Source organism: Pezoporus wallicus, unplaced genomic scaffold (genome assembly GCF_028554395.1).
Source record: "Pezoporus wallicus isolate ANWC-B61680 ecotype Strahan unplaced genomic scaffold, APGP_CSIRO_Pwel_v1 scaffold_7107, whole genome shotgun sequence".
Taxonomy (NCBI): domain Eukaryota; kingdom Metazoa; phylum Chordata; class Aves; order Psittaciformes; family Psittacidae; genus Pezoporus; species Pezoporus wallicus.
In genome coordinates, this window is record NW_026642114.1 from 7,112,832 (window position 1) to 7,135,746 (window position 22,915).

Sequence of the window (22,915 nt, forward strand, 5' to 3'; positions counted from 1 at the left end):
GACCTGCCTGGGGGCTGTCTCTGAGCTGGTCTGCTCTCTGACAGGCCCTTCTTTAGGGAGAGGGTCCAGGATGGACCCCGGGTGCTGCAGCCTGATGCTCCCTGCAGGGAGCGGGGCCAAAGTAGGCTCTGCACTCTCGGTCCCGCCGCACTGAGACCCAGGTGGGGGCTGTGCAGGCTGTGCAACCTGTTACCAGCCCCTGGAGCTACCCGGGCCTCGTTAGCCTGGAATTCGTTAGTGCAGGGCGTGGGCCATGTAGGTATGGCTGGGGGGCTGGGGATGCCTCCCTTCTCCTGCTCTTCCTCCTCCAGCTACTGCCACCCTGCTGTCCTGGGCTTGACTCAGCATACCCCGGGGCATGGGGGTCCTTCACGGGCAGAGGAGCAGCCACCACAGGACCAGGAACTGGTGCAGGCTTGTAGCAGTCTTCTCCCACCTTGCAGACCAGGCCTCGATCCGTGCCTCAGTTTCCCCCCGAGAGGCCCCATCCTGCCACTGAAGCACTGGGGTTTTCACTCCAGTCATGCCCACGAGGGATGGTAGCTGGCTGGGGCAAAGAATCGTGGGGGACATGGCCCACTCGTGGGTTTTGAGGGGCAGGAGGGAGCTCTTCTCCTTGCCAGAACAGGAAAGCTTTAAGGAGAAAGTCTTGCTCCAGCTCTCTGCTGAGCAGCCCCAAGGGGGGGCATTGCTCACACTGTAGCCTGGCTAATTAGGCTGACATCAATAAGTGCTAATGACCAGCAGATGCTGAATGGTCTCACCAGGGCACTGCTCTGCTCTGGTGCTGGGAAAGTGATGGGGTTTAGCTTTTGTCCCCCCAGCTCTGGGGCTCATACCTCCCCTGCTCCCAGCACCCATCATGTAGGGGAGATGCTGTGTGGTGGATGTGGCTTTATGCCCATCTGGCCTAAGACCTGCCAAATTCATTTTATGCCAGCTACAGCCTGCCCCAAGGGCAGGTCATGCAGTGGCATGGAGAGGGGGGTAATGCTGGCAGCACCCCTGGGGCAGAGGTTGGACCCTGGGCTCAGGGCCTGTGCTGGTCCCCCCCTTTCCACGGCAGGACCAGGGGCAAAGACGACCCGTGCCCCTGGGGCAAAGGGGGAGCAGCTCCACAGATGCTCTTTCAGCTGCCTGGGCAGGGAGTGACTCTGGATTCAGGGAGATGCTCCCACCTGTTACACTCCAGGGAGCCTGGAGGGTCTGGGTTGGGTAATATCGGGGTGCCAGGCTGGGGGGGCCCATTCTGACATCTCACTCCTGCTTTGCCCCAGGGGGACCCTACGGCCAGTGTCACCACAGCCCTGCCAGCAGCACGGCTGAGCCCTGACACCGTGTCCCTCTGCACACTGCCTGGCTCACTGTGTCACTGGGGCTGGTGCTGCCGAGGGACCCCCACAGTGCCACCACAGCGGCCCAGGTGAGTGCAGCGGGCACAAACCGACCTTGCACAGGGCAGGGTGGCAGCATCTCCACCATGGCAGTGTCCTTCGGGGACAGTTGTGCCAAGGCTCAAGTGACTCCAAGCCTGCTGCCCTCTCCCCCTCCCTGCATTGCCTGTGGGCATGGAGCTGACTGTGGGCAGTGTGCTGTGTGTGCCGGGGGGGTGTTGCTTTGCCTGCTTCTCCCCCAAAACACCGTGCTGTGTTTCTGTCTTGGTTGGAGGGGCTGGGGGCTGGGGTGGGCATCAGCTACCGGGTCAGTGATTCCTGCCTGCAGTGAGGAGATGGGAGGTGCAAGACTGGCTCAGCCCGCCCTGGCTCGACCTGCAGAGGAGATTTAGCAGAGGAAAGAGGCTTATGGAGGGGATTGGAATTGCACTGGGCTCTGTTGGGGTGGGAGGGCTCCCCACCCAGCTGCGTCTCTCCTCCCCAGGCAGCCACTGCTGCAGGCAGGGGCTCAAGAGTGGGGGATGCACTGTGCCGGTGATTAGGATCAGGCTATGGGGCCGAACTCTGGGATTCCAGAGATGGCAGCGAGGGGGAACCGGGCACCCCGGCCTCCACGGCCACCGCCACCACAGGGGTCACCAGCCCTCCGTGCCGGCCCCCCAGGAACTCCTGCTTGCCAGAGCCAGCCGAGCAAGCAGCATCGGGTACCAGCACCGAGGGAGCCAAAGCACCCACCGGTACGGGGTCCCACAGGGGGGACGTGGGGTGGGGACAGACCCTGGGGAGCTGAGCGGCAGCAGCACCCTGGGGCGGGCAGGATGTGCCCGGCAGCCCTGGTTTCGGTGGGAGCAGGGTGCATTTGTACGCGTGGGTATGTGCGTGCCCGCACGCCTGCGCCAGGCCGCCGGCCGGGGAGTGTGTCACCACAATTTGGGGCCGCCCTCGGGGCCCCGCCAGGGCTAAGCCAGCCCCGGGTGCCGCCGTAGCCGCCTTGCTGCCGCCACAGCCGGTGAGATCACTTCCAGGTGACAGAGCTGCCAGGAAGGTGACAGAGCTGCCAGGAAGGTGGCAGGCTGCGGTGGCAGCAAGCGGGGTGATGTGCCGGAGGTGAGTGGGGGAGGCCTGTCTGCCTCTGGGAGCTTGCATGGGGACCCGCTGCTTTCCAGGGTCCCCTGTGAGGGGTGGTGGGTGCAGAGATGCTGCGGCCGCAGTACCCAGGGTTGCAGGAAGGGATGTGGGGCCAAACGTGGTGTTCCAGAGTGCTGGGGAGGTCCAGTGTCAGCAAGGGGAGGGACCTCCTGGGGTCAGTGCCTTGTGGGGCAGGAACAGCACACCCCATTTGGAAGTTGTCCTTGTGTTGGGGCCCCTCCGGGGTGGGAATTGCAGGCAGGTGGGTCAGGGGTGGCATGGCGTGATGCCATCCATCCTTCTACAGGGGATCTCTCATTTGGGTTTCAGCTGAGCCTGGGCAAGCCCAGAGGACCCAAGGCATGGAGGGGTGAACCACATGCGCTGTGGAGGCTGTGGGGACGGGGTTTGTCCCCCTGTGGCTTGGTGCCCCGCAGCATTGCTGTGGCTGGACAGGCTGGTGAGGGTTTGGGGGCAGCTGGGGCCGGAGGGAAGGTGTCACGGCACGCGCGTCAGTCACAGCTGTGGCGTGCCAGCCCAGTGACGCCGGCGGCCGTGCACGGGGGTGGCTCGCTGCTCCCACGCCGCGGGCCCGGCCCGCCTCGGCTGCACAGCTGAGCTCACCTCCCTGGTATGGCGGGGCAGGAGGAGCCGCCACGGGGCGGCCCCCGCCCGGGGCAGGTGCCCCCCGGCACTGGGGGGTTTCCCCTGGGGAGGGCAGGATGGATGCGTGCTCCCACTCCTCTGGCAACACCGGGGTCTTGGGGGATGTGGGGGGTCGCGGGGTGGGCATCGTGCCCCAGTGGCGCTGACATAAGGAGCAGATTTGTCCCTAGGTCTGTGCCATGCCCCAGAGGACAGGTGGGTCCTGGGGGACTGGGTAGGGGCTGCAGGGGCCTCCCTCTGCTTCAGCTCTGGCCCAAGGGGCCTCAGAGAGTGGCTGTGGCCAGGCAGTGTCGGGCTGCGAGCCGGCCTCAGTGTGCAGGTTGGGGGTACCCCATCCCGGGGGGGTGGCCACCCATTGCCACCTGCCCCTGCTGGGGGCTGTGCCTGGTGCAGCGCCTGGCAACGGGTCTGGGAGACCTCCAGCGCCCTGCGATGGGGTGGGGAGAGAGGACTGATCCTGGGAGCCATCCTCCCCGCATGCCCCCCGGAGCCCATCCCCGCAGCGCCCGCGGGGCCTGGCTGCTCTCCTGGCACTGCCGTGCTTGCGCCAGTGCTGCCGGTCGCTGTGGAGCAGCCATCTTCCCAGCACATCCCATCCCCCTCTGCCGGCGCAGGGAAGTGGGAGGGATGCCGGGGATGCTGTCAGCCCCAGAGCCCCCCCAGCCCCTCTGCAGGTTCCCAGCGGGGTGCCTTCTCACCCACCCAGCTTGCCGCGGATCCCCGGCTGCTGAACGATGCTCCCCGCTCAACCTCATCCTCCTCCCCCCGCCTGCCTGCACCGCATCCCCGCTGGCGTGCTGCACCCTGTCCGGGTGGGGGGAGAAGGTGGCTGCGAGCGCGGCACTGGGGCTGGCATCGATGCCACCACCTTTCCCCTCGGATGCTGGAGTGGGGACAGCAGGCGGGCAGTGAGGCTGCCGAGACGGGAGGAAGATCGCGTTGCCAAGCTGGGATCGGGGTGAGGACGGGAGCTTGATGGGCTGTCCCCGCTTCTCTTTTCCCCCATCTCTGCATCCCTCCATCCACCCCCCCCCTTCCCCTCCATCACCGTCGCGGTCACCTTCACCCTCTCGCTGTTTTCCGGAACTGCAGCAACTTTCTGCCATGTGATCCCGAGCCCGGCTCCAGCCCTCGCCACCCCCAGCCAGGCGCGGGTGTCTCCGCAGAGCCCCCCGCTCGCCGCCGCGCCGCAACTGCCGCAGCCGCCCCAGCCATGGGCGAGAGATGCGACTACCAGCGCCTGAGCAGCGCCGAGGAGGAGGAGGAGATGCTCGGCTCCCTGCCCCACAGCCTCTCGGACAGCACTGGGCAGCAGGCCCTGCGGCCAGGCAGCAGGCGCCCCGCACGGTCCTCGCGGCAGGACATCGCCCCGGGCATGCCGTGCCGGCGGGTCAGTGTGGGGGGAGCGGCGGGGGGCACCCGGGCAGGCTGGGTGTCCCCCGTGAGGGCAGGGTCCTGCTGTGGGGCAGCTGGCATGAGGCACGGGGGTTCCCTGCATGGCATCTCCCCTCTCCGGGAGTCGGGGTACCCCGCAGCATCTGGGGTGGTGTGGGCATGGCATCCCCCTTCCTGGCTGTGCTCCCATCCTGACACACGGGAGCAGGGCTGCCTGCTGCTTCTTGCTGGGGAAACTGAGGCATGGGGGATTGATGGCGCAGTAGGAGGAAATAAGGGGGCACAGTGCCCATCACAGGTTGCCATCCTCATGGAGGGGGCTGTCGGGCTGTGTGTATGGGGGGGGGGCAGTTAGGGAGCACACGTAGGTGAAGCTGCCTTGGGGTGTAGGGCAGGTGTTGGGGTGTCATGGTGGGTAGGAGTATTTCGGGGTGCTTTGGCCACCCATGTGCTGCTCAGCGTGATGCCGGGCAAGCGCAGAGGTAAGGAGCTTGCCACACAGGGGGCAGGCACCCATGGGTGCGCAAGGGTGCAGGCGGTTCCAGGTGTGCGTCAGGCAGAGGCGGGTGTGCTGCCGCCGGCTGTGAGGCGCCGGGGTGTTGGCGCACGTGCGGCCGGGCAGGGCCATGGCTGGGGGGTGTGCGGGGGTGACGCGCTTAGGGGGGCGGCTGCGGTTGTGCAGGTGCTGGGGGTCGTGCCTGTGTGGTCCCGGGGTGTGCGTGACGGTCATCACCACCCATCCATGTGCCTGGGTGCATGCAGGGTGCACCCTGGGGGCTGCAGAGGTGGGTGTGCACAACACGGTGAGTGTGCAGGGCATGGAGGGCCAGGTAGCACCTCTGCTGGGGGGCTTTGCCGCCTGCCGGGTCATGGGAGTGAGAAGGGCATCTATGAGCCCCCCTAGGACAGGGGTTTGCTGGCTGGACTCTGCTTGCCTGTCTCAGCATTAAGGCTGTGGCATCAGCCTCTGTGCCCATGAGTCTGTGGTGGATGGGGAAACTGAGGCACGGAGCCTCCCCAGCACAGTGGGCAAGGCTGGGTGTCCCTCCTCCCCCCACTCCCTTCTGGAGACCAGTACTCCCCCAGTGTGCGCTCTGAAATGGGCAGCCTCACCTGAGGTTTGGGGGTGCAGGAGGCAAGCACACTGGCCCCAGGGGGTGCCAGTCTCAGTGGGTGCCGATCCCAGTGGGTGCCATCCCCGGCTGGTGGAGGTGATGCCCCATTCAGAGCAGGGAACCCCTCGCATCACGGTGTCCCCAGAGCCAGGGAGGGGGCAGCTGGCGCATGGCAGAGAGGTTGGTGCCGAGTGCACCGTGCCTGGGTGTCCCTGGTCAATGGGTTTCTTGTGTAGGGTGCCTGTGCCAGCTGGGATCCCGGCGGCCGTGGAAGCCGCAGCGGAGGCTCCTCTGCACCTGGGGATGCGCTTAACCCTCTCCCAGCTGCTCCCCCCGTCGCAACCATGGCCACAGTGGCGGGGGGGCAGACAGGCGGGGGCTGCTGCAAGAGGTTGCTGTGGGTCTGTCCTCTCTCACGCCGTGGCTGCGGATGCGGCCAGATGTTCTCCCCGGGGAGCCCGCGCCGGACATCAGTGCTGGTGTCGGGTGCCAGCTCTGCCAGGGAAGGGGAGTGAGCCCCAGGGTGCTGGCGGCACCCCACAGCAGAGCCCGCGGGGACTAGCAGCTGAGCAGCGGGTGCGTTTGCCGAGCCAGAAGCTTCCCCCCGCAGTGCCCATCGCCCTGGCATCCTGCCTGTGGCCTCGGCTGGGGAGCGGAGAGCCGGATGTCTCCTCTCCCTCCCTCCTTCCCTGCTTCCTGAGGGGGGAAACTGAGGCCTGGGAGAGTTTCCCAAAGCCGGGACGGGTTTCCATGGAAATGGGAGTGGGGGTCCAGGCTCCCAGCTGCCGGAGCGGGTGCCCGCTGCTGAACAAGGGAGAAAGCGGGACATTGATGGGAGCCCGGCCCCCTGGGCGCGCGTCCCAGCCCCGGCTGAAAATAACCCCTCCCCGGAGCGCTCCTTGGGCAGCCGGCCGGGACCGAGCCCCGCGGCCGGACAGGGGTCCTCAGAAGCGGCTTCAGCCAGGGGGTGACTCCAGTCCTGTCTGCCGCCACCCTCCGCCCCGGCCCTGTTGCGTTGGGGAAGGGGAGGGCCGGCCAGGAGGATCGAGAGCCGGACGGAAGAAGGGGGAGAGCCACAGCCCGCGTCCGGCTGACGGACGCCCCGAGAACCCCTGCCTGCTCCAGGGGCATCTCTGCAGCCCGGATGGCAGGGCTGCGGGTGCCCCTGCTGCGCTGAGCGGGCTCTGCCGCGGGACGCCGGCGCCCGGGAAGGGACATCGGCGGTGCCAGGAGCCGGCGACGGGCAGCCAGGCAGGATGCGACGCTTCCAAGCTTTGCGCCGATCCTTCCCCTTCCTCACCCGCTTCCGCCTCTACCGAGTAAGTGCCGACCCTCGCCCCGGCAGACCCTGTGCTGGCTGTCACTCAGCCCTGTCCATATCGCCTGTGGGCAGGGGACCAGCCGTCCCCGGCCACCCGCGGGCGCACACCAAAGGCCAGCGGCTGCTTTCGCGCCGTGTGCCCCCGTGTGCCCCCGTGCCCAGCTGCTTGCCGCACCCGCCGTATTTTTAGCCCAGTGCCGAGGGCTGTAATTGTGGTGACGCACCGAGGGAGTCGAGCGCAGGGGATGAAGACAGCGGGGACCCGGGGGGAGAGGAGAGGATGGAGCGGGCTGTGCTGCTGTGGGACCGGGATGAGGGTCCCACTTCGCGCCCAGCTCACAGCAGCGAGGGGCAGAGACATGCCTCTTCCCAGAAAGGTGGCAATGAAAGAGGAGGAGGCAGGGATAGGGAGCGGAGGGGAACATGTTGTGGGAGATGTGGGGAACCGTGGGTGAGACCTGGCCTCATGCCCTGGCCTGGCTGTGGAGCTGACACCAGCAGCGCTGGGTTGCCTTCTGCCTCAGCCCAGGCGCCAGGACCACCTGAAGGCTGTGATGTCCCTGTGTGTCCTGTCCCTGTGGCTGCCAGGTGAGGTGCCACCACCCGTGGCAGAGAAGACCCGCTGTGGGTCTGTGCCACAGCCCAGCCGGGTGTGTGGGGATGGTAGGGGGCTGAGTGGCAGGGCCGATGTGGCTGTCCCCTCCCCAGTCAGCCCCTCCAGCTGGCCAAAGGGAGCCTGGCAGGCACGGGGTGGCCCTCAGCTGGGGGCCGCTGCCAGGCACACCCATCCAGGAGGCTCTGCTCTCTCCTGTGTTCCTGACACTGCTGCGTGGGGACAGTTTGTGCTGGAGTAGAAATGTGGGCTGGTGTTTCTGTGGGCACCATGGGGCAGTACGAACGTCCCATCCTGCTGATGGGGTGCCTTTCCCAGCTTCCCTGGAGAGCTGGGGGCAGGCTTAGGAGATGAGTCCTGCTAGCATCCCTCATGCCCTGCCCAGGCAGCACCCCAGCCTTGGCTCTCAGGCTCTCTGGATGATGTCCCCAGTGTGAGGAGGGGGCAGAGGGGAGTGGAACAGGGTTCTCCCCCTAACCTCACACGGTCGGTGTCCCTGCAGAGGCTGAGCTGTAGCATGCAGGCGGAGGAGGGCACGGACTGGCTGCTGGAGCTGCTCACTGAGCTGCAGCTGCAGCAGTACTTCCTGCGCATCCGGGATGAGCTCAACGTCACCCGCCTCTCCCACTTCGAGTACGTCAAAAATGAGGATCTGGAGAAGATTGGCATGGGGCGCCCTGGTGCGTACACCCCCCCCCCCCCCCCAAAACCTCCCCCCATATCTCTGGCTGGCTGCACAGCATCTTCTGGGGATCCCAGAGGAGCATGCAGTCTATGGGGCTGGAGGGACCCCCACCCCATGCTGGGTTGGTGACAGCCACTGTGTCGTGCAGGCCAGCGGCGGCTGTGGGAGGCAGTGAAGCGGCGGAAAGCCATGTGCAAGCGGAAATCCTGGATGAGCAAGGTAGGGATGGGAGAGGGCAGGTGTGGCAGGGAAACAGGCATGCAGGAGGAGCTGGACTTCTCCACATGTTCTTCCACAGTGCCTGGCTCTTCCCCACGTCACCAGTGCCTGGCAGGGAGGCTGGCAGGGAAGGGGGCAGAAACCCCTGTGAGGCATGTGCTGCCTGCAGTGTGCTGCCTGCAGTGTGCTCCCTGCAGTGTGCTGCCTGCAGTGTGCTCCCGTCCTGTGCAGGCTCCTGGGTTACTTCCTGGTGATGGATGTCCCTGCCGCCCCAGTACTTGGGAAGTTCATTCCTCTTGCATTATTTGCCTCTTTGCCAGGAAACTAATTTGCAGCTAATGAGCCACAGAACCTCTGCATCTCACCCCAGGCAGCTCTTATGGGCGCCAATGCCCACTGGAGCCCTGCTCACCAGGCTGGGGCTGCACCAGGGCAGGGGACCCCACGATGCTCATCTATGCCCCCAATGCCATCTTGCCCAAGGCTGGTGATGCTGCCACCCTGGCACTTTGCACCCCCAAAAGAGCAGGATAATTGCCAGCTGGGCTCTGGGTTGTGGCCTCTTCCCTGTGTGACTCATCTGGGATGGGATGGAGACAGGATGGGCTTTTAATAGAAGGCTGCTCAGCCTCACACTGGGCACAGAAATGCCACCTCCCACCCCAGCCACATGCTGGGCCCAACCCCTGTGCACCCCACGCAGGTCCTCACTTCTGAGGATGGGATGGACCCCATCCCATGGAGCACATCACTGGTCCTGGCACATCATCAGTCCCAGCTGGGGGAGGTGGAGGGAGAGCCTGTCCATGTTCCCTCTGGGCTGGCGGTGGCAGCAGTGCCTGTTGCAAGGCCTCCGTTGCTGGAGGGATGTGTCACCACACTCTGCCCAAGCTGGAGGTTTCTCTTGGCCTTATGCCCAGGCACATTGTGTAGTCACAGCCTGGCCAAGGAATGCCCAGGGCCCTCCAACGGCCAGCCTGGTTTGCCGAGGCTGCTGGAGTGCTGCTGCTGGGCTGCTGCGAGAGTGGGAAAGCTGAGGCTGTTCAGCCTGGAGAAAAGGCTGCGTGGAGACCTCATAGCAGTCTTCCAGTGTCTGAAGGAGTTCTGCAAGGGTACCAGAGAGTGACTCTTCCTCAGGGACTGTAGTGGCAGGACAAGGGGCAAGGGGTTTAAACATAAACAGGGAAATTTCAGGTTAGACTTAAGAAGCTCTTTATTGTGAGGTTGGTGAGGCACTGGAACAGGTTGTCCAAAGAAGGCCAGGTTGGACAGACTCTTGGCTTAGTGTGTGGTGACCCTGCCCATGGCAGGGGGGGTGGAACTAAATGGTCTTAAGGTCTTTTCCAGCTCAAACCATTCTATGATTCTACAAATCCACATGAATCGCAGCTCAGCTAGAAGAACAGAGCCTGCTGCTGCAGCCAGCCTGCCCTGGGTAATCATGAGTTAGGGGTCATCATTAGGTTACAGAGTGTACAGGCCAGGCCAGGTGTCATCCTGGCACTCACAAACACAATGGCTTGGGGCATCTCCGCACCTGCATCTTGCCTACCTCCATGTCCTGCAGGTGTTCAGCGGGAAGCGCCCTGAGTCAGAGCTGCCGCCCCAGCCCCAGAGCACTTTCCGCAAACCCCCCACACCACCGCCCCCCGAAGCCGGGGGCCATCACTCCCTTACCTGCCTCGTACGGGAGCGGGACCTCTCCATCTTTGAGAAGTTGGGCGACGGCTCCTTTGGCGTTGTACGTCGTGGCGAGTGGTGCACGCCTGCCGGCAAGACGGTGAGGGGCTGTTCATGGTGGGGTGAGCCGGGCAGCAGCACCACCTGGGGGGGAAGATGCTTTGGGGCTCATCCCTGCTTTGGCCATAGCTGGATGTGGCAGTGAAGTGTCTCAAGACGGATGTGCTGAGCCAGCCGGAGGCACTGGATGACTTCATCCGGGAGGTGAATGCCATGCACTCTCTGGACCACAGGAACCTTATCCGTCTCTATGGCGTGGTGCTCTCCCACCCCATGAAGATGGTGAGTGTGGGAGGATGGGGCTGACCCATTGGTGCCCTGTGAGAGTTCTGTGTGGTGGGGTGAGCAAAGCTAGGCTGGATCCATATCCCAGTGCTCCATGGGCATCTCCAGTGGGGCACAAGGCTGGAAACCAGCCCAGCAAGGGTGCCTCTGGCCTGACCAACCTGCTTTTCCTACCCCATGGCCCAGGTGACAGAGCTGGCCCCACTGGGCTCCCTCCTGGACCGCCTGCGGAAGAATCAGGGTCATTTCCTCATCTCCACCCTCTGCCAATATGCCATCCAGGTGGCCAAGGGCATGGCCTACCTGGAGTCCAAGCGTTTCATCCACCGTGACCTGGCTGCCCGCAACATCCTGCTGGCCTCCAATGAGCTGGTCAAGATCGGGGACTTTGGGCTGATGCGGGCCCTGCCCAAAAATGATGACCACTACGTGATGCAGGAGCATCGCAAGGTCCCCTTCGCCTGGTGAGCCCTGGGGAGGAGGGACCTGGGGATACAGCACCCATTGCCTTCTGATGCTCACATCCTTCCCCACGCAGGTGTGCTCCTGAGAGCCTGAAGACACGCACCTTCTCCCATGCCAGTGACACCTGGATGTTTGGGGTGACTCTCTGGGAAATGTTCACCTATGGGCAGGAGCCTTGGATTGGCCTCAATGGCAGCCAGGTGAGCGCACGGCAGGGACCTGACCCCCTGACTCACCGTGGCAGTGGTTCAGGGAGACCTGGGAACCCCTGACAGTACTCACTGCTCTGCAGATCCTGCACAAGATAGACAAAGAGGGTGAGCGGCTGCCACGGCCTGAGGACTGTCCGCAGGACATCTACAATGTCATGCTGCAGTGCTGGGCACACAAGCCTGAGGATCGACCCACCTTTGTAGCCCTGCGGGACTTCTTGGTGGAGGTGGGTGTGCAGGCAGGCGGACAGGGGCTCCAGCACTCCCTTCCCCTCGGCTCTGCTTAAGTGTAGGCAGAGTTCAGGGTACCACTCAGGCAGGAGGTGACATTGGGGGATTCAGCCCAGGCAGCCCTGCAGGCTGGGAGGTGAGGGGCAGTGATTTGGTCACAGCAGGTCCCTGGGTACTACCTGGCCCTTGTCCAGCCCAGGGGTGTTACAGCTGAGTAGGGGCTGGGAGTGGTGATGCTGTCTCTTGCCCCACTTTTGAGGCTCCCCTGCCTTCCTCTACGTGGGGCTGCAGCTAGTCTCAAAACAGGGCAAGGATGGATGGTGGGGGTCTGCATCACCTTGTTTTCACCCTCATTTCTCCCAGGCCCAGCCCACTGACATGAGAGCACTGCAGGACTTCGAGGAGCCGGACAAACTGCACATCCAGATGAACGACATCATCACAGTCATCGAGGGCAGGTACTGCTCAGGGTGTGAGGGCACGTACTGCACGGGAGCAGTGCCAGGTATTGCACTAGAGGCGCATGGACCAGCGGCCAGCTTCAGGGCTGCCAGTTTGCATGGGCACAGGGGGAATCAGGAGACTGGGGGCACTGGCAGAGCTGTGGAGCAGGGATGGGGGAGAGTGGGCTCTGCCCCCTAGCACACCTGACTGTGTAGTCCACAGGTGAGCTGCCCCACTGCCCTGGGAGGTGTGCAGTGCCCCAGGCAGCACAGCAGTGTGGGGCCACTGCAATGTGTGGGGTGCAGCAATGCCTATGGGCAGCACAGCTCTACCTGCGCTGCCCAAAACATCCACCCGCTGACTCACCCACTCTGCCTCTGGGTTTGCCGTAGCCTTGTCCCTGGAAACCGGCTGCCCCAGAACAGCTCCCCACTGATAGCAGTGGGGACCTGCCACTGCTGTGGGGCCAGGAGAGATGCTGGGGAGCTTAGTACCACGGTGGCATGACCTGTCACCCCCTGCGCTGTCGGCTCTGCTCCTTGGTCGCTGCTAGCCACACCGGGGCACAGCCATCCCCTTCCACCACCCCGGTGACCTGTGGACTGGGGGGACTTTTGGTCCCTGCATTCCCATCCTAGTGTGTGGCTGTGCCACTCCAGCATGCGGACAGTGGAGACCCCTAGGAAGAGCTCTATGTCCCTTTGCTCCGCTGGCACATGGGAGGCTGCTCCCGCCTCCAGCCCCAGGGGGTGAGGAGAAAGGCTCTGTCCTTCCCCCCTTCCCGGGACCAGCTCCCCGCCGTTAGTCACAGCCCGGAGGTGAATCAGGCCGGATTTGTGTGTCTTCAGGGACCGGCTTTCTCTCCGGCGGCCGCCGCCAGGGATGACTCTTGCCCAGGGTCTGGCGGTTTAATTGCAGGGAGGGGAGGGGAAGGGAAGCGGCGTCGGCGGAGGGAGGGAAGAAGGGAGGTAGGGAAGGAGCGGCGGAGGGCGGCGCGGTCGCGCCAGTGCGCCTACATCGTCCCCGGCGCGCATCACGGGCTGGGGATCCAGCTCCCGCGCCCCCCGCCCCGCCGTCGGCCCCAGGTGAGCCGCGGGGGGGGCGGCGGGGAGCGAGAGGTTGGCAGGAGCGGGACGGACGGGGGTACGTGGTTGCGCTGCAATGAGTCGGGGAGGGCCGTGAGCGCGGTGGAACCGGGGCGCAGCCTCCCCTGCCTCAGTTTTCCTGGGGGACGCCGGTGCTCGGTGGCCCGCGGTGGGCACGTTTTGGGGGTGCTGGGTCCGAGCAGGCGGGGTGAGCTCTGCAGCCGGGGGCTGCTGGTGCTCCCGGACCGGAACCCCCATCCCCGTGCCTCGGTTTCCCCCCCCCGGGGTGCCTGCTCCCCACCGCGCTGCCGGCGCGGATGCCTGGGCTGGGAGGGGAGGGCTGGCGGAGGGGGTTGGGGGCTCCTCCCGGGGGCCGCGCATCCGGCCCCGCCGAGGCCGCCCGGGGCACCGTAAACACCCCCCCACCCCTTTACAAGCCCCTGCCTGTCGTTCGGCGGGCGCTGGCCGTGCGTACGTGTGTGTGGGCAGGGGCAGGGACCTACCTGAAAGCCCCCCGGGGACCCAGGCGGTCGCAGGAGAGGGCTCTCGGGGGGAAGCCAGGGAAGAGCCGCAGCGGGATCGTGCCGGGGTTCCGCGCCTGGATCCGGTGGGACGAGGCCGGCAGAGGAGGGGAGCGAAAGGGCCGGCCCAGCCGCAGCATCCCTCCGGTGGGATGGGGCGGTGTCGCGACGCGGGGAGGGCGAGTGGACGGGACCTCCCGGGGAGGGGGAGCCGGCTCCTGCTTGTCCCGGTGCGGGTGAGGGATGGTGCCCGGTACCGGCTGGGCTCTGCTGCGGCCACGCCGAGGGGTCCTGGCGGCTGGCTGGCGGCGAGCGGGGAAGGTAAACAGGAAAAGGGCTGAGCTGGTGGCCGGGGGTGACTCACAGGTGACTCCAGGAAACCGTGGGGCCGTGCCAGCCTCGCCAGGCTGGCACCGCCACCGCCCCCTCCCCGGAGCACGCCCTACCCACGGAGAACGGGAGACCCGCAGGCGGGGGGCGGGTAGGGTCGGAGTACCCCCACGTTCATCTGGTGCAGTGCCTGGGGTACCCTTTCCTGCCCCCTACCTGCCCCTCTCCTGTCCCAGTTCCCACCCGGGCTAGGTGACCCCCCCTTCTTCTCCTGGAGCAGGCAGCTCCTAGAGCACGCTGGGGACCAGCACCCCAAGGTGGCATTGTCTGCCTGCCCATCTTCCCTTGCCCTCACCAACCTGCATGAGGCTCACTGATAAGAGAGCGAGGAAGACCTCCCAATTAATAGTTGAATGTTCATCGTCAGACCCCAGCCGTGTTCCTTGTGCCATCCATGGCTGCATAGGGCACAGGAGGACCAGGGGTGAGCAGCTCCATGCAGGCAGCACCCCAAGGCTCCTGCATAATTTGGGGCAGCTGGGAGGAGGAAGGGGCACATCTTTGTGGGCACAAGCAGGCAGCTTTGTTCCCTACCCCCTGCATCCCCAGCACCACTGGGTGCAGGGGCCCACAGGGTGGGAGGCAGAGGGCACTGTCAGCTCGGGGTTGGGATCCTGGACACCTGGGCTCTCTTCCTGGCTGTGCCACTGCTTGCCTGCTTGGACTTGGACAAGTCACCTTGCCTCCTCCCCTGTCACCGGGGCAGGCATGTGTCCCCCTCTCATACCCTTGTTGGTAACGAGGTCCTTTTTATTCTTTAGGGCTGAGAATTACTGGTGGCGGGGTCAGAATAAGCGGACCCTAAAAGTGGGCCAGTTCCCCCGAAACACGGTGACCTCGGTGGCAGGGTTGTCGGCGCACGACATCAGCCAGCCGCTTAAAAACAGCTTCATCCACACGGGCCATGGAGACACCAACCCCCAGCATTGCTGGGGGTTTCCTGATAAAATTGATGAGTAAGAAAATCTTTTATCTTCTCTGCATCCCCTGCCTGCTCTCTGCTTTCCCTGCTGCCCGCTGGGCATGGAATGAGCCATGGTTTGGCCATCCTGTGTTCGCCTTGCTAGTGAAACATCTCTTCCGCCCCTCTGCTTTACTGAGGGTGGTGGCTCCGGGAAGGGTCCCTGTGGCTGGACTAACTCCCTCTCTTCTTCTTACTAATGGGGTCAAGGGCAGGGAGGGCTGCTGTACTTTTGTGGGAGCTGCCTGGGGTGGGGGCGGGGGAGTATCTTCTAGCCCTGCAGCCCTTCATGCTGTCCCGGGCTGGAGGGACATCAGTAAGCACCACCCTGGATGTGGCCGTGTTAACCACAATGCTTTTGGGATGTCCCAGGGGTGCTAAACCTGCGCCTTTCTGTGCCTGCATGGAGGGAAGCTGTGATGGGGGTGTAGACTCACCCCCTGCTTTTAACAGCATGAGTTAAAACAGCACACCATGAAAGAAATCCACCAAAATGCTTTTTCCACCCCCTGTTCCATCAGGACAGACCCAGGTTGTTCTGATGGAGGGGGTCGGGTGCCTGTACCTCCTTGCCATGTGGGACTGACGTGCTTAGTGTGTTGCTGGGGGACGGTGGGCAGGGGTGCTTGGCTCAGGGCAGAGGGCATGGGGATCTCTGCCAGCACTGGGCTGGGGGGACGTGGGAGGGCTGTGTGTGGGGGGCAGGATAGGATTTCAAAGCCTGGAAAGCTACAGCTGGGTAAAGCCAGCTCCTGTGCCTGGCTAAGCACATCCCCTGGGATCGTGATCACCACTGCTGCTCAGCTTCCCGCCCCCAGGACATCTCTGCCGGTGCCCTCTGCCCCAGCCTGACTCCCCAAGGCCACCCGGTGGGCTGAACCTCGGGGGGCTGGACCGGGGCGCCGTGCACACAGCCCTGCTCGTGCCCCAGCAGGCTCCCGCTGCGTGGGCACGGCGCTGGGTACGTGCTGCCGGGCTGCCGAGAACGCACCGAGCTGGGCACACACCCAGGCCTTGGGGCTGCACCGGCTCCCACCGGCTCCTGCCTCGCCGCACCCAGCTTGCGACGGCTCGCCCGCGCCTCCCGGCACCCCACCAGCGTGCCGTGCTGTGCTGTACCGGGGTGCCCTGCCCTGCGTGCAGCGTCATGCCGGGGCACCCTGGTGCTGCGGTGTGTCCCGGCCACCACGCCCCGTACAAGTACACTGGGCACGGCACCCTGCTTGCAATCCCCTGGGTTACAGCGCATCATATGCGTGGTGCTGGGATGGCACCAGGCTCTGTGCTGCAGCACTGAAAGCCTCTAGGGTGTGGTGCCCCCGTGCTCACAGAGACGGTACTCACTGGGGCATGGGGCATGGTGGAGGTGGGGTGTACCAAGGGACAGGGCACAAGCTCAGGGTGCAAGGGGTCCTATGAGGCCCCTGCTGACCTCCAGGCACTCTCCTGTCTCCCCACAGGCTGTACCTGGGAAATCCCATGGACCCTCCTGACATTTTAGGTGTGGACCCGAGTGCTGCCAGACCCACCCAGCTTCCTGGCAGGGCTAAAAGTGAGTCGCTTTTCTCCTTCACCCTGCTTGTCAGCCGTGCAAAGTCCTTGTGCCCTGCTGCCAGGGTGATGGGCTGTGGACCCTCTCCTTTCTCTCTGCTGCCACTTGCTGTTCACAGAGCCAGGGGGAGCTGGGGTGACAGGGTGTGTTGTCACCTGGCCAAATGCCACCGCCAGCAGCGTGGGTGGCCTGTGGCTCTGCCCGGCTGGACTCTGCCCTGCTGCCCTTCGTCCAGGTCCCTCGTCCACTCCCAGCCTCCCGCGGCCAGGCTCCCCAGTACAGGGGATCTCGGTGGAGCTGCCACGTGGAGGGAGCTCAGACGCTGTGCGGGTGCCACAAATGCCCTAATCCTGCAGTTTTCCCTTGGTGGGGCTTCCCACCGGCATCCTCCCCGCACCCCAGCGGTGATGCGGGACATGATGAAGCATGCACCCCGCTAACAAGCACCCTGACTGCTGCTTGCTTCGTGCGCGCACCCCACGCCTCTCCTCTCGGGCTCTCTCTTCTCCTGCAGGGCAGCCACCTCCGCGCCCGCCTCAGCCTACCGTCCTGCTCACCAGTAAGTTGGGCTTTTACGGATGCTTCTCTCCCTCCTTTGTGCCCTTCTTTTTTCTCTTAGCTCCTTTTCCTGTCTCTGCATCCCAGGTACCACCATGAGCATTGGCATCTGCAGGGGGGACGGAGATGAGGAGCTGGGTGTTGGGGTCTGCAGGGTGAGGAAGGGCAGGGTACCCCTCAGGCCTCCAGCACCCTTCTGCCTGCCCTGGTGCATCACTACACCCAAGTGGGAGAGGAAAGGTGGCTGAAGCTGTCAGGCAGTTTGGGGGTTAGGGACGCAAGTGCCCCTCCTGGCACCCCTGGGATGGGTGCCAGGAACCTCACCATCCCTCTCTGTCTACCTCCTAGAGCCCTGCTACGACCCAGTCAGTGAGGAGGAGGAGGGTCTGCCAGGTGGTCTCCGGAAGCTCTGCCTGAAGAAGCCAGGCCCAGGCAAGGGTTTGCGACCAGTCAAGCCGTCGGCACGGGTTCCAGGCACCAAGGTGGGCGAGCGGCAGCCCAGCCGCCAGCTGACCAGTGAGGGGCCGGCAGGCAGCGAGGTGACCCTCATCGATTTTGGAGAGGAGGTGCCCCAAGGTAGCCCCTCACCAGTGGGGGAGCTGACAGCCCCGTCGTTGGCCAAGCTGGCCATGGAGGCCTTCTCCTTGCTGGACAAGACCCCACCACAGAGCCCCACGCGGGCTCTACCCCGGCCCCTCCACCCTACGCCAGTGGTGGACTGGGACGCCCGCCCCTTACCTCCACCACCTGCCTATGATGACGTGGCGCAGGATGAGGACGACTTCGAGGTCTGCTCCATCACCAGCCCTCCGAGCCGGCGGGGCAAGACCAACTATGGCTTTGTGGACGAGGGCGAGCGGGGACCAACGCTGGAGGACAACCTCTTCCTGCCCCCCAAGGAGATGAAGCAGCCCAGCATGACGCAGACCACAGAGCTCTTTGAGGAGCTGCAGCAGGAGTGCATGAAGAGGCTTAATGTCCCCCTGGGACCAGCTGCCCCCACAGACGACAAGCCCCAAATCCCACCCCGTATCCCTATCCCGCCCCGGCCCGTACGCCGTAACGAGCCCGGGCGCTGGTCGGGGGAGCTCTCCCCAGCATCAGGGGGTGAGGAGGACCGTCCGCCCCAGATCCCACCCCGGGACCCCCTGTCGCAGCCCACCTCCCGGACACCCAGCCCCATGGCCCTGCAGGTGGGGTCCCCCCCGCAGCGTGCCGCCCTCTGCTCTTGCCTCTCCACGTCGCCAGGGAAGCCCATGCCCACCACGCAGAGCTTTGCCCTGGACCCCAAGTACGCCACCCCCAAGGTCATCCAGGCACAGGGCAAGGACTGTTCCAAGGGACCCTGCATCCTGCCCATCGTGAAGGATGGGCAGAAGGTCAGCAGCACCCACTACTACCTGTTGCCCGAGCGCCCTGCCTACCTGGACAAGTATGAGAAGTTCTTCAAGGAGGCCAAAAGCCCCGAGGAGGTGCAGGCATCCCGCCTGGTCACCACAGCTACCGTTCGTCCCATGGTGCAGCAGCTGCCAACAGACTGCAAAGCCAACTTCTCCTCCAACAACAGCAATCCTGGGCCCAAGTGCCTGGTGAAAGCCTCCTGCAGTCTCCAGAAGATCATCTACGATGGGCCGGATGGCTGCCGCCCTGCTGACAAGATCCGGCTGGTAAGTGGCATCCATGAGCAATAGGGGACACAGGGGCCATGGACTCACTGGAGCAAAAGGCATCCCCACCCTGGTTTCCCCAAGTTCAACCCCCGGGGGTTGGCTGCATGTGGTCCCCAGATGTGCTGTGGGACATAAGTGTCACTGCAACTCCAAAATGGGGATCACAGACCCTTTTACTCCAAATTAGCTCCATCCATGGCCGCAGGGAGCGGGGAGGAAGGTGGCTGACACTATGGTCCCTTTGGGTTCTCCTGGCTGGTCCGTGGTGGCCAGGAGTCTGCACCCAAGCCCAGGAGAGGCTGAAGATCCCAGGGATGAGAATGGCCCCAGCTCCAAGCTGACGGCGCTCTGCAGATACAGAGCCAGGGTGGAGGGCAGCCCTGGTGTTCTGCTCCAGCCACTGCCTCCTCACTGCTCAGGTCAGGTAGCAGACACTGACCTCAACCTCTCCTCAGGTGCAGGACACAGTGCACGGTGTGACCACCGAGGAGTGCCAGGCGGCCCTGCAGAACCATGGCTGGAGCGTCCAACGGGCCATCCAGTACCTGAAGGTACCATACACCCCTGTCCACCTGCCCCAGCTCCTGTGGGAGTGCTGGCACCCCTGTCACCTCCCTTGCCATGCCCTGTCCCCTTGCAGGTGGAGCAGCTTTTTTGCCTGGGGCTGAAGTCCCGTGTTGAGTGCCACCGGGTGCTGGAGATGTTCGACTGGAACCTGGCCCAGGCCAGCTCCCACCTCCTTGATCCCTACAGCACCACCCGCCAGAAGTAGGGGCACAGATGGTTTTTCGGGGTGGGGGGTGTCCATGCCATGCTGCTCTTGGCCAGGTGGCATCATCACCCTTCCTGAGCCTATGTCCTCTTCTCTCCTTACAGGCGGTGACAGTGGGGATGGGGCGAGCTGTGTCAGATCCGGAGCAGGCATCTCACTGTGGGGCCACCCCGTGGTGCCCACCCTCACCTACACAACCTGCTGCTGGACTCCGGACTGAGCTGCCACTTGGGGGATGGGGACACCCCGAAAGGGTGCCTGCTCAGCACCCGTGACTTGTCAGGGTGCCTGCACCTTGGCTTCAGTGATGGGCTCCATCCCCATGCCCCTTGTTGAATTGTTTTTGTAAAGAGAAATGTAATTTTAATATATATATTATGTATATATAAAAAACTATTCTATGGAGAGGAGGAGGGTGCCTGTAGTTGTCTCCCAGGTTCATCCCTGCCAATGCACAGGGACAGACCATGTCTCCATGGGTGCCGGTTCCTCCCTGTGCAGGCAGCTGTGGCTGTGACCCATGGGACCTGCCACAGGGATGGAACTCGGGCGCAGAGTGTCAGGGAGGGGATGCACATGTGCTGTGATGCCCAGCAGGCGCTGGGGATCTCTAAGGAACTGTGACGTGTAAAACACACTGGTGATGGCTCCCAGGCTGTTTTGGGTTGCACAGGTCTCTCCATCTGGAGTGCTGAAGTTGGTCACATGTTGTCCCAGGTGCAAAGCTGGAAGGCTGGGCAGGTTTCTCCTGCTGTGAGGAGGCAGTATTGCCCCCAGCAATGTCCTGCAGCAGGGCCCCCCTTTCCCAGTGCCCCAAGGTTTGGATCCTGGTGACGCCTGACTCATGCCCAGGCAGGGAGTGCCGGGACCTGCCTTGCTCCCCGGCCCACGCGAGGGGCGTTGTGCAACCAGATGCCACCGCGCAGCCAGAGCCAGGTGTTGGAGGAGGGGGGGATGGCTCCTGTGGGGTCCCAGGCCCCCCCAGTCGCTGTCAGAGCCCCTCAGCTGGCTTTCCTGAGGTGGCGGCAGCAGCAGGAAGGGGTCTCTGAGTGTGTAGGAGAAACCAATGTGGAGCATGGTGGACCTCAGTTCCCAAAAATCAGTCCCTGGGCTTTGGTCGTGCCTGGTCCACAGGATGCCTTCTGCTCCAGAGCTGGTGGCTTCAGAGGAGTGACTCCACCATGTGTGGTGAATCGCCTGGCAGGAAGGGCTGCCTCAGCATGTTCATGTGTCCTTCCCTGTGGCAGTGGTGTCTGGCTACATCAGCTACGTGCTATGTGCACCCTGGCCTTCCCTAAGCATGGGAACGGAGAGGTTTGCTGATGCTGCCATGGGAGCAGTCATGCACAGGTGCTTTGGACCCTCTGGGCCTCAGTTTCCCCATTTAAAGTGCAGCTACCATAGCATGGCAGCTGGGGGAAGATGGCTGTCAATGAAGCGAGGAAGGCGCAACAGCTTCACCAACTTACTTCTCATCTTTAAATGGTGCCCAAGCTGGTCTAGGCTAGGCTCTGTGAAGAAGCAAACCTGTGTTTGCTGAAGTGGCCCCACTGGTTCCCTTTGCACGGTGAGGTTGCCTCTGTCCCCAGTGGAAGGTGACCTGCAACCCAGGACAAGGCCCAGCCCTCCTGCCCATGTGGGAAGAGGCCCTCCCTGCCAGGCTTACGTGGCTGTTTGCCGCGATGGCACTGATAACCCCTGCACACAGGTCCCCGGGCAGCGGTGCTGGCAGCGCCAGGAGGTGACAGGGGCAGGGCTCACACGCAAGACCCCGAGGGTGCAGCAGGAGACTGCTCCTTCCTTCTTCCTCCTTGGCTGCAAACCAACCCCTGCTGGGGGTTATCAGCCGCGGCCAAGCATAGCAGGGACCCAGCAGTAAACAGGGGGGTTGATGAGAGGATGAAGAGCCCGGGGCTGACCCACCCCCCCCACCCCCCACCCCCCCCCCCCCGCCCCAGAGGTGCTGGGGACCCCTGTCTCCACACGCCATCCCAGGGCCCTTGGCACAGGTGACTTGGCAACCCATGGTGTGCTTTCCGGGTTCTGGAGCCCCCAACCTTGGGGTGTCAACCATGGGATCAAGGACCTTGAAACTTCCCATGGCACAATGTGTGTTCCCCAGCATCAGTGGGTCCCCAGGACATGGACATAGCCATGGCTGTGGCGGGCTGTGAGGACAGGAGCCATCAGTGCCCCAGGCAGGGTAAATCAGTGCCCCAGGCGGGGTATGTGGCGTCCTGTCCCCCCCACCTGAGGGAGTGCTCACTGGTGGAGCCACCCCCTTGCGTTGCTCCGCTGGGACAGAGAGAGCTGCAGTCCTGTCCCTGCCGTCGAGAAATCATGATGGGTTGCTGGGGCCAGGGGCCACTCTGGAGCTGCGTGCTGTGGGGTTTCTGGGTGCTGCCAGGTAAGTGCCGGGGTACCCACACTGCTGCGGGACAGACGAGGTGGCCGATACCATCTGGGTGATTGGTGATGTGCTGCGAACAGCTCTTCGGCTCCTCGAATGCTGTGAGCCCATGCCCGGCTGGGGTTCACCCCACCTCTGCCAGCTGCTGACAGTCTCAGCATGGTTCCCTGACCGTTAGTACGGTAACAGAGGGTCGGTTGTGGGTCAAATGGGGTCTCTTACTTGTGGGAACATACCTGTCTTGCTCTTGATGTTGGTCCGGCTGTGGGTGCTGCGATGGGGACCAGCCCCAGGGGGTGGGAGCACCTTCCTACTGCAGCAGGGAGGAGGGATGGGGATGATGGGGACCCCAGGCTGGTTTTTTTCCTCATCCTGCCGTTACCAACCTGCTCCGCCTCCAGCTCAAGCCGAGGGGACGGGGCAGCAGCCCCTTGCCCCGGTAGAGCCGGGCAGCACCTCCCTCTTGGCCGACAGCGCTAGTGCCGAGCTGCCTCCAGAGCTGGGCATGTGCCAGGCGTTCCCCAGCTCCGCAGCTGCCCGGCCGGAGCACCCCTCTCCCGCGGGCAGGAGAACCATCACCACCATCTCCGTGCGCGCAGGTAAGGCCGGCGGGCAGCTGGCTGCGGGCGGGCTCCTGCCTGCTGGGGCCGCGGTGGGGTTGATCCAGCTGGGGCTGCCTTGTCTCGCCCCACAGGCAGCCTGGTGCCGGAGGTGGTGGCGGGAGGGCTGGTCCCAGGCAGAGCCAGCGGTGAGCAGCAGGGGTCTCCCACTGTGGCAGCTCTCCCCAGGGATCCGTCAACACAAGGCAGACCCCAGGCAGGGGCTGGAGTCTCCTCTCCAGGTGCGGCCAGCCACCCCACCAGCGTCCCTCCAACTCCCACCACTTGGCATGCACAGCTTCCGTCCCTCGTGCAGACAGGGCATGCAGTGGATCTTGCCACAGGTGGTAGCATTGCTGGGCCAGCTACAGTCACATCGTCCCCAGCTCCACGTATCCCCGCTGTAATGGGGATGAGCAAACCATTATCAAAGAGCAGTGCTGCTCCCACGCAAACTGTGGAAGGGCCAGGAGTGTCTCTGCAC

At 64.2% G+C, this 22,915-nt stretch overlaps 1 protein-coding gene across 8 annotated transcripts; it reads left to right on the forward strand.

Moving 5' to 3' along the window:
* Window positions 1-1,279: 1,279 nt before the first annotated feature.
* On the forward strand, window positions 1,280-19,827 carry TNK2 (tyrosine kinase non receptor 2). Of its 8 annotated transcripts, none has more exons than XM_057426985.1 (17): window positions 1,280-1,423; window positions 4,281-4,578; window positions 8,135-8,312; window positions 8,466-8,536; window positions 10,104-10,316; window positions 10,406-10,558; window positions 10,748-11,025; window positions 11,100-11,226; window positions 11,319-11,465; window positions 11,833-11,927; window positions 14,671-14,865; window positions 16,331-16,422; window positions 16,937-16,981; window positions 17,329-18,647; window positions 19,106-19,201; window positions 19,291-19,418; window positions 19,527-19,827. In XM_057426985.1, the coding sequence occupies exons 2-17, from the start codon at window positions 4,402-4,404 to the stop codon at window positions 19,531-19,533; spliced, it is 3,321 nt and encodes a 1,106-aa protein (XP_057282968.1). In that variant the 5' UTR covers window positions 1,280-1,423; window positions 4,281-4,401; the 3' UTR covers window positions 19,534-19,827. The 8 variants fall into 8 exon arrangements, with proteins under 8 accessions (XP_057282968.1, XP_057282972.1, XP_057282966.1 ...); XM_057426981.1 differs by lacking the exon at window positions 1,280-1,423 and adding an exon at window positions 3,322-4,146; XM_057426986.1 differs by lacking the exons at window positions 1,280-1,423; window positions 4,281-4,578 and adding exons at window positions 6,889-7,017; window positions 7,210-7,396.
* The last annotated feature ends 3,088 nt before the right edge of the window (window positions 19,828-22,915 follow it).